Source organism: Psittacula echo (genome assembly GCF_963264785.1).
Source record: "Psittacula echo genome assembly, chromosome: 13".
Classification (NCBI taxonomy): Eukaryota; Metazoa; Chordata; class Aves; order Psittaciformes; family Psittacidae; genus Psittacula; species Psittacula echo.
Window position 1 is genome coordinate 10,540,427 of NC_137749.1, and position 10,831 is coordinate 10,551,257.

Here is a 10,831-nt window from a genome sequence, read left to right on the forward strand (position 1 = left end):
CACCTAAAAATAGCCTAAACAATTGGTAAGCCCACACACATCGGTTAACGTGATCTCATCAGTCTTGTATCAGCAAGTAGATTTTCATAGACACCAGGCACAACAGACATCCCCTTTCTTTTCTTTGTGGCAGGCAGTGGCGCTTGCCATCTGTCCAACAGTCAGAAACTGTGACTCCAAAGAGAACAGAGAGGAGGACTGTGTCAGCACCACTGTCATCAAACAAAGGAGGGCTGCAGGGATCCAGGCATGGGGAGAAGCTGTGGGTAGCTCTGTGGTTTGCAGGCACAGCTCAAGAAAGCAACTTAACCATCTTTCCTGCACAGTACTCATCCAGAAGGGAAAAATGAGGTGTGTGAAGAAGTTATTCCTGTGCTGGTGAGCCTGCTTGAAGATGCAGATCCTGAAGTCCAAGCCAGTGCAACAGGAGCACTGATGTTTGCTACTATCAAACCTCAGGGTGAGAGACAGGGGGAGTTCTCTTGGGATACTTTCTGGAAAACCAATTCTAAGCCAACTTAGTCACAAAACTTTTGCCCCTCCACCCCCCAAGTCCTCAGTTTCTAATGGTGTTAAAGCTCTTCAAGAAACTGTAAGATTAGATTATTTCTTTCTATCTGTTGTTGCTCCCCCACAGAGCGTAGAGGGGACAGCAGATCTCACATTTCATTCACCTGAAGTAGGTCAAGAAGTTATTTATCTACGCCCCTTGCACCTTTTCCCTCCAGAGGGGAACATCTTCTATTTAAGTCCAGACCACACAGAGATCCACACACCTGAAGCTACTCAAATCACCAGTCCAGCAGAGGAGCACTACTGTCTGGAAACTCTTTCTGTAGTTAGAGGCAGTTTCTCTCTCACAGCTGGGAGAGGAATGAATATTAACAAGGTTTGTAGTTCTCCCAAGTCACTTACATGACACTGAAAATTTTCAGTGGGATGAATGAGTAATTAGACATAAATGACTCTTAATAACAGCACTTGTGTTCCAGACCTCCTCTGCAACCATCCCCCCTGCTTCCGAAGACAACACAGGAGTGGATCTCACTGTTTGAAGTGTCTGTAAAAATGAAAGCATGGAGGATGTTCCTAAGGGCATCTAACCCCAAATACCTTATCCCTCGTATATTCTTAGATAATTCATTGCCAATGAAATAATAACATGCAGGGCAGATAAAGTTAACCAAGATCTTTTATCTCAAAAATAAACAGCTGGCAGCTAACCTTGGTCTTCAAAAGGAAAGTATGTCCGACCTCTTTGCCCTGCACCCTCTGGGGTGTTCAGAGCTGTGGCTGGGCACGGAGTAGAAAGCAACCATTCAAAAGCACGTTGGTTGTATGCAATAACACATTTTAAAGTCAGTTTATTTCTCTGCAGGGCGATTCTCAGCCCTAGGGGCTGGAGCCATCCCACCTTTGCTGAAGCTGGCTGCTGAGGAAGGTGGCAAAGCCCGGCTGAGTGCCATCAAAGCCCTCACCATGCTGGCTGAGCTACCAAAGGGCCGCGAGACTCTCCTTGACCATTTAGATATGTTTCAGCAGTGTCTGAAGGATCCCAGCGAGGCAGTGAAAAGAGCTGCCAAAACTGCCATCAGTGTCATCCAGTGGAAACCTTACTGAAGATGTGAAGTTTCCTAGAGATCTGTTGCCCTCTGTTGTTGTCTGGCTATAAAAGTTGCAAGATTATATAAGCCCTTCCTTCAAAACTCTTCTTTCAGTTTCTCTGGATCAGTTCCTCCTGAAAAGTCACTGATTAACAGTTCACATCTATATTGCAGGTCACAAGCAGAATAAAGGGGGGTGGGGGGGTGGGAAGGAGCTAGGAAGTCTAGAATTCTCCACCAGCAGTTATTTCCTGAGTTACCAAGATCTTCCTGTGATACAAGAAACCATTCCTTTCTGGTTCCTTCATCATGTTCTTGCCTTTCTTTTCCTTTCTTCTTTTGAAACCTCAGCCTATCAAACAATCAATAACTAATTCTATTAGAAAGAGAAGTTCAGAATGAAGTTCTCCAGCAGGCTTGTCTATGCCAAGAAATTGACCCAACAGCAGGAATTTACGGTTTTGCTGCAAACTGTTGAACATAGGATTGGAACCGTTTACAGCACCATTACAGGAAAAGCAATGGCAATGTCACAGAAGGGCTTCCCCAAGAGAATTATGAGACTTTCCCAGCCTGCAATATAACCCAACACTTACCAGCACCCTTCTAATACATGAAGCTGCTGACATGACTTGCCAGCATTGAATCCAGTGGAGATGGACCCCACTGCCCTGGGCTAAGAGCCCCTTAGTCTCACCCTGTCCATGTTATGAGATTTATTCATGTAACATTCCGACACCCCCAGCTAATGACTTCTCGAGGAGGATTTTAGTAGCAGCCCTCACTTTGCAGCCCCTTCTGAGCCCTCTCCTCAGTCTTAGCTCTAGTGATTGCTCCTGTGTTTTCATTCTGGTGAGGATCTCAACATGCAAGTTTTCTCCTTCTGTGTGCTTGGATCCAGGCTCAGGGCTGCCTCATGCAGTTGTGCAAGCTTAGGGTAAAAGGAAAATAAGTCAGAAAAACTTTACTAGAGTAAAGCTCGGTGAAGGTTTGTTGGCAACAGGCTCCACTGCCTCTAACAGAAGAGGGGTCTATCTGAAATTGGGTGTAGTATGGAACAAAAGTGCCTTTGCGTTTGTGTTGGTACTTGGTATTTTGTCATTTTGTACAGCTGTAATCTATCCTTTGAGTACAAAAATTAACAAGTACAATGGAAATGGAAGTGTTGTGCCAGAACTGAAGAGTTTTGCTACTGTGGCTCACTTCTGAGGGAGGAGGACAGGGTGAGAAGAAAGCTGATCCTAATGTTACGGTCTATTCCAACAAGAGCTGGACAAGGCGGTCTCCAGAGGTACCTTCCAACCTCTCACATTCTGTGATTAACAGCTGTCTAAACAGAGATGAGATAAACAGGACAGAGAACTGAAAATGTCAACCCCCTGTTTTGGACAAATGTGTTCAGTTTTTATTTTCTTTAAAAGAACTTAGCATTTTTTTAAAAAACCCTTTTACCTCACAGAATTGAGAATAACAGAAAATTCAGGCTGTTTGTATAAGCCGGCCCATCCAACAAGACATAAGGTGCCTGAAGGAAATGAGGTAGTTCCTGTGTTTAGAGCTGATGGGCAGTGGAAGTGATGGAAAGTTCAGTAGCGTTTTACTCGCTGTGTAGTAAAGGCAGGTCACTACAGATAATGCTGCAGATTTCGCTGTCTGAAGTTTTAAGTGTGTAATTGAAGAGGCATCTGCAAAAAGCTTGTGCAAAGAAATAAAGGAGGCCAGCAGGACAAATCCTGGCTATTCCCAGCCACCAAGAGAGGTGTGATAATGCGGCTGACTCAGCTTCACAGGAAGTCCTATTTGTTTTCACTCATGCCTTGCTCTCATGTGGTATTTTTATATCTAGATATTACCAGTTGTAGCTACAAAGAAGCTGCATCATCTGTATAAAGGAGTTGTGTGTCAGAGCTGCTTTTCCACTGCACAAACCCACTGTCACACCACAAACTGCACTACCCTGATACAAAGGGTAAACTTATCTTATAGGAGTGATTAAAGTTGAAATGCTTCCTTCCATAACCTACCAGAAGGGTGATTTACAAGTACTGAGTCAGTTGGATTCATTCCTTCCAGGCAGGATCTTGGAGGAACTCTGCCTTTTAAACACACTTACATACATAAGGCACTCATATATAATACATATCGATGCCAGAATGCACCCAACCCGGTAACAGAGAGCCAGGCAGATGAATAACGTGCTGAATGTTCAGTGAAGGACGAGGAAACAGCAGAGAAGAATGGGCTTGCCTACACTTACAAAACTGCTGCAGGAAAATGCAGTGACAATGATCATTTCACCTCAGTCCCAACCTTCTGTGACAGACTCCATGGCAATCCAGGTATCCCACTTCAATGACTGTGCAAAACAATTGGTTTGTTCAGGTGTAGAAATAAGACCATCCAGACTGAACTGCTCTGCCTAGAAGAAATGTAGCTGCCTTGGCCCTTAGGTACTGCATTCTAAGCAGTAGATCCTTGCTTTAAGACAATATAAGCTCTATATGATATCAATGGTCTTGTCTCACATACATGCACAGTACAAAACTGGAACAAAGCCTTAACTGAACGCTGAAATAACAGTTTTAGTGACACCCCTTCCCCTGATTTGTCTCAGCAACTCTTTGGCACTATTATGTCTGACAACATAAAACACGCTATTTCAATCATAGCAGTAATTCCTTTGGCCTATACTGACCATGTACTGCCTGTACAAACACCAGAATCTGAAGTGTGCCTGTAGAACAGCCATGAACCATTATTAACTTTTTTTACTCACAAAGCTGTATTTACTGACAAAAAGGTTGCAGATATAATTCAAATTCACAATTTATTGACAGGACTGCAGCGGATAAGCTCCCACAGGGGCACAGCACAACATATGACCATGGTGGCAGAGTTCTGGCACACAACAGCCTGTGTGAAGCAAAAGATGCTGCAGAGAACATGAGCTAATGCAGACACAATGCTATTTATTGCAGAATACCATTTGGTAAGTTGGGGGGTTTCTAGAGCTGTGTTATCTTGGCGTCCAGATATTTGGTGTTGCAGACTCAGCCCCACTGCAGGAATACAGCACAGGCACAGGGCAGCAAACCCCAACACAGCACAGGCATGGATCTACCTTATAGAGCAGAGGAACATCACACTATCTTCTTTGTGATCCTGACTATATAGAACCAGAATTAAAAGGTCAGTTTTTATTCTTCAAAATCATTCTTCAGGGTATATTAAAATGTAACACACAATTGCTCCCATAGTAATACTCCAGTTCCTAAATCTCCTTCCTAAAATAAGTTTCTCAGCCAAAATTTGACATCTGAAATGTCCCTTCTCTTCATAAAGACCTTTGAGATCTCAATGTAATTGAAATTAGTCAAATAGGTACAACTCCTAACTGCTCTAATGCAGGCTGGTTTTCCCTGGGAAAATGTAGACCTGCCTTCTTTTTATGTTATTTGGCAGGAAATACCATACCCTAGTTTATTAGAAGATATAACAAAAAAGCAAGAAAGATAATTTTAGAGGATTACTACTATAGGCCACCTGTATATTTAGTAACAAGGCATCAAACCAGCATGTAGATATCAAGACCATCCACCAACGTTAGCAGTTACCAAGATATCCGGGAATCTGGGGGGATGTGTTTCAGTGTATTTCTGAATCTCCCTGTTAAAGCAGTGACCATAAGCTGGGAGATGAGATTACAGCTCTGAAATAGTGGTTGGGAAGTCAAAGCAATCAAGAATATGTCCTTGAAAAAGTTTTCACCAGTAAAGAAACCAGTGGTGAAAAAGAAACGTCCATGTTGACCCAAAACAGGTTTAGGAGAGAGACAAAAAACAACCCAGTGGCATGAACAGAAATGACAGGGTAAAAAGAATTAGTTAGAAATACACTGCATAAGCCTGGATTTTCAGGCTTGGAATTCACAGTACTCTTAGTAAGTGGTAAACTGACTGATTCTGTAATTTAGCAAATAGTCATTTAGAGAATTTCCATACCTAAAAAAACCCCTTATGATTAAGGATTTTCTTTTTCTTCTGAGGTACCCCAAGTCTCAAAACAAAGGAGAACAAGGTGTACTGATGCTGCAGTAACACTAGTTAGTAGAACAGGTTGGAGTTAACCCAAAATATCCTTTGGCCCTGGCAGTGTTTCGACATCTTTCAGTTACTGCTTCACTGCTGAGTACAGTTCTTCCCTTTAGACAGTGCACAAAATGAAATATGCATCCTAAAATTCTTCTTGTACTCACATTCTGATAAAACAAGAGGGTCACCTGTCCTAGCAAGTCCAAAGGCAGCAGTTCAGATCCTGTTCCCTATGAACCTCACCAACAAGATGGTGACACTGACAATGTTACATGATGCTAACTGGGCACAGAGTTTCCTGTGGGTGTTGTCTCCCTTCTCAGGGTAGCCGTGTTTCTGACCCATAGCACAGATTGAGCCCTCGAGTCATGCTTGGTGCTTGTTGTCTTTACAGTCATCTCAGTGTGGAACATTCATTCAACACGCAGCTACAGACTAAGGACCAGGGAAGTACTGACATAAACAATGGCCATGGGGAGTGCCACAGCTGTCTATAGCCAACTTCCCATTTTGGGATGAGAGACAATGGTCCCTAATTGGGGAGGTTGGGTAATTAATTAGTATTCTGGGTGCCAGTAAAACAATGAGCTGGATCAGAGAAACACAGCTGAGGAATGCTTCCCTTGGACTGACTTAGCTTTCGGTAGAGTGTACTCCATAATAAAGCTGCCACAGACGTGGGCACAAAAATGCTAAAGATCCTTTTGAATTGCTTCATACACGTTTAAATACTTCAATTAACATGTCAGGATGTGGCACTCTCATACACTGTAATTAAACTCATTGTTTCAACACAAATGTTGTGTGTACAGCAAGTCTTTGCTTTTAGCACTATGTGCTCCACAGTGCTCCACACTACAATGACATTAGCACCTAGGTAGATTTTTAATATCAAAGACAAATGGTTGGACTTTTTAAGCCTGAAGCCAACAGTGATTAAGGCCCAGATATAATTAATGTGGTCCTGGGTCAACGCTGGAATTAATTCAGCTGCATCCTGCACAGACCAAGTTTTCAAACAGGCTGCATGTCTCAGCCATACCAGAAGATAAGACCTTCTAGTCTAAGCCCCATGTCCCACCCTGGCAGAGCTCATTCTGAATGCACAGAGATTTATATTAGCTTTTCCTAACAGGCTCCAGAAGGTTCGGAAATTTTGGCTCTTCGTTTTTTCAACTACAGACTCATTCCCTGTCCCCATTTGCTTTCAGAAGTCCAGGAGTTGGAAACCATTCTGTCCTGCCCTGCAAAATGGCAGCTTTTAATTCTATCTCTTTATGTTCCAAAGCAGGGAGTATTATTGCTTCCCACCATACATTTCATTTAAAATATGTATATAAATAAATAAAAATCATATTAAAAATGCACAGAAGTGAGAGATTTGTCCAAGGACAAAATAAGGAGCCTGGGAAAGTCAAATCTGGCTGCTTCCATTTACACCAGGAGGGCAGGATGTTTTTTCTATGGCTACACACAAATTAATATGCTGGGAAGTTCAAGCACAGGACCTCTATTTAGCAAGACAACATTTGCAGTTTGAATGAATGAAAACCATTGTAATAATTTGTTTGAATATACTTTAAAGGTGAGTTAAGTTTGCAAAGGTAAAGCTCGCACTTACCTCACCTCGAAGTTTATCCAGGTCCCGTCAGAAGAGCAGGGTTGCTGCTGGCACAGCTGTGCTTGTGCTGCTCTGCCCTTGAGTGCTGCCAGGTGAGGAGAGGGGCAATGTTTCTGTCTCACAGCTCCATGGAACATGGCAGGCTGGAGTGGTCTTCAGGAGGGACAAAGAGGCAGCCTCTTTCATTAGTAATGAGGGTGATAACCTTAGGCACTGGTGCTGGGTGTGCTGTCCTTCATCAGAAGCACTAGTGGATACTGGAGTGAGCACGGGTCTAGCACAGGCCCGCGATGCACACTCCATCAAAAAATAACCACCAGGTACGAGCTGGTGGGGTTTGTTTGGCACCTCTCGTTTTCCTCAGTGACTTATCGCCCTCTGTTGTTACACTCGTGACACTGTACTGGGAGTTAAGGGGAAGCTCGGCTCTCCCTTCGCTTTCTTGCTGCGGGAGCAGGGCAGAGACCAGCGCTGGGACACACAATCAGCAAACACGTTTTGAAAGCAGCACTTCCTCAGAACTCTTTGCTGTGAACCCACGGCCCGTGGCACAGCCTCCTCAGCACAGCGGGGAACCTCAGCTTTAACTCCCCCAGCCCAGTGCTTCAGACCAATGAATTCAAGTGCTCTTCACAGACGATAACCAGCGCCTCACAGCTTTTCTCCCAACTGCCAGGCACTGCTGGTGGTGCATGTATTTATTGCTGGCCTTTGCTCCTCAGCTTTGTGTCCTTTTACTTCATATAAACATTCCTCATTTTGCCAGTTAAGCAAGTGACCTGAGCAGGAGCTGAGCCGTTGGTGATCACAGCTGCTGATGGTGCTCTCGTCACAACAATCGCCTGCACGTGAAGAACTCAGCCTTGTGCCATGTCCTCGTTCACCCTAGACAGATGTTTTGGTTCAAACCAAAGCACTGTTTCTGCAGATGTATCCTGAACGAATCCACAGACCTTCCCTCCCCCAGCGTTTCACTGCATGAGCTTTTTCAATGATAAAATAGGAATAAAACCAATTTCCGAGTTGGAAGAACAGAGTGTTCTCAGGATCATTTATAATGAACATTTGTTATGACTGATACAGAAAAATGAAAACATAAATGGGGAGTGGATACCCTTTTTCAGGAGTTAGCCTGAAAATGATGTAGTGATTCTTAAAAGGAGGATCTGATTTGTTTAGTGTGAGTTCTTTATACCTCATGTTGTAATTGGCTATAGTGCTACTAGGTGAATTTTAGTTATTTACTTTGTGCAGTTCATGTCAAATAAGCCTGTAGATCTAACTAAAGTCCACCAAAATAAGCTGTAACCCTAGATCTTACCTGACAGGATATGCTGTCTCAGGATCTCTTGAAACACAGCTGTATTATTTATGCTGTACGTGCCATGTATGTGTATTGTGCTGTTAGCCAGAGCTACAGCTGGAGTCTCTCCACTCACCGGAAGTGTTCCACTTTTACAGCCAAACATTGGGAACAAGCATGTGCTCACTGTTCCCATTTTTAAAGCATGAGAATGCCCAGCACAGTGTGTGCTGTGGTTTGCCCTGAGAGTGTCCCACAGCAAGGGCTGTAACATGGACAATTAGCATGAGAACTGAAGAAAAGTCACTTTCTTCCTTAAAATCCTGAAACTGCCTTTGAATGCCATAGGTTCCAGCCTGAGATAGCATTCAACTGTTAGTCTAAAGAGAAAAGGTTTGCTCAGCTGCCCACAATATCCAGCAGTTTTTCTATGAAATTCTATAGCAGAGGAGCGCTCCAGGCAGCAGCCAGACTGTCTGTGAACATCCCAACCCTGCCCTCTACAACACGCAGTCTTCAGACCAGAACCAAAGCAAGCTGCTGAGGATGCACAGTGAACATCCCTGGGAAACTGAGAGTTCGCTCTTTCAAACTCCTTAATCCTGGGGAGGAAAATGAGGGCCTGACTAACCAAGAGGCCATCTGAAGGCTGCTCAGCCTGCCAGGGAATCATGTGTGGTGTTTGTCTTTATCCAAATGGCTGTAAAGTTTCACCATGGTTTTATTTTTGTAACAAAGCATGACAAAGAGAGATCTGGGCAATCCTCATTAAGGTATTTCTTGTTTCTTTGTCACCCATTACTGTTAGCCAGAGCCAAAATCTAGACACTACATCAAGTTTCTCTGTCTTCCATCATATTATATAAAATTCCCATCATTTTGTGGACATCAAACACTTCAAAATATACAAATACTTTAATACACACAAGTCTTCATAGTCCATTAAATACAATTAATTCCATGGTCTTCAAAAGAGTTTATCACTGTATTAACTGTAGGAAAAAGGTTTGCACTGGTATTTATATAGTACTGATTTGATCTGGCCTATGCAGAACCTTTCAGCACACCGCAGGGATTAAAAAGAGCAGCAATTCCACTAAAATCTACAGCAATTGGGGTTAGAGCCAAACAAAGAAAAGACAGTATCAGGAGATTATCAAGGGAGAGTGATTACAGCTGCAGGAGTTAGCAGCAGTGCATATAGCTCATACAGAGACACTACACTGGCTTCCGATTTAGATGTACTTCTGGCAAGTCCAGTGCATCCTGCTGAAGAATTGCATTGAAATGCTTTGGGACAACGCAGCATCCCACAGTATGGGTGCAAGAGGAACAAGGAATTGTGGTGCAGCTTGACTACTGCAACCGATGTCTTCTTTAGACACTTGATTCCCCAGGAAGCTGGATTAGATGATAAGAAGATCTACTGCTTTTTTGCTTTCAAGTGGCAAATGTCTTCTCCTGTATCTCCAGCTGGTACCAAACTTACCAAGTGGAGACAATCAGACTGGTTTAGCTGATATCCCGCAGCTGGGACCATTCTCCTTCATGAACTGTTAACTCATGCTGTGGTAAAGCATGAATTCTATTTCTCAATGAAAGCTTCACAAGAAAGATCTACAGCTTTGCAGAAAAGCAGTGCAGAGCCCTCAGATGTGCTTGAAGGAAAAATGCAAATCCAGCACTCTGATGCTGTGGGCTTTTAACCATGTGCATGGATTGGTTTGGAGCACAGTCCATCGAAAGAAGCAGTAACACCAACCCTAAGCTAAAGAGGTCCCAGTAGTCGTGGCTGGAGATTAACTTCGATGTACCAAGATGAAAATTGATCAATAAAAAATAAATATATATATACACACGTACATACATACATATTTAAGATATATACTATATAGTACATATATATATTGTATTGCATGTGTATATATAATATATGTATTTTGTATAAAAAAGCTTCACTTTCAAGTATAGATACATATTAAAATATAAAGAAAGGAGGACCTTTTGAAGATAACCTGAAACAGAAAATCTGTCATAAGCAGAATTCTTATTAGGATCATCAAGACATGTTTGCCCTAATTTCAAAATGCAGATGGTTAGTGAGAAACACAACCCAAGGAGAAGTGAGAAAAAGGGGAAAAAGTGATAATGCAAAATGAGATGTAGTGTCAAATACATCAGTATATACATAAATCCTACTTAAAATATCCCA

The 10,831-nt window shown here is 42.8% G+C and overlaps 1 protein-coding gene across 1 annotated transcript in view; it reads left to right on the forward strand.

The window, feature by feature from the left end:
- The window catches only part of RSPH14 (radial spoke head 14 homolog), a gene marked incomplete at its 3' end in the record, with an annotated part of 83,757 nt that extends 82,137 nt beyond the window's left edge, over nucleotides 1–1,620 (forward strand). The window contains exons 5-6 of the mRNA XM_080628818.1: nucleotides 327–460; nucleotides 1,379–1,620. Of these exons, the coding sequence (XP_080484944.1) occupies nucleotides 327–460; nucleotides 1,379–1,620 (376 nt within the window). The remainder of the gene's footprint in view (nucleotides 1–326; nucleotides 461–1,378) is intronic.
- Nucleotides 1,621–10,831: the final 9,211 nt, after the last annotated feature.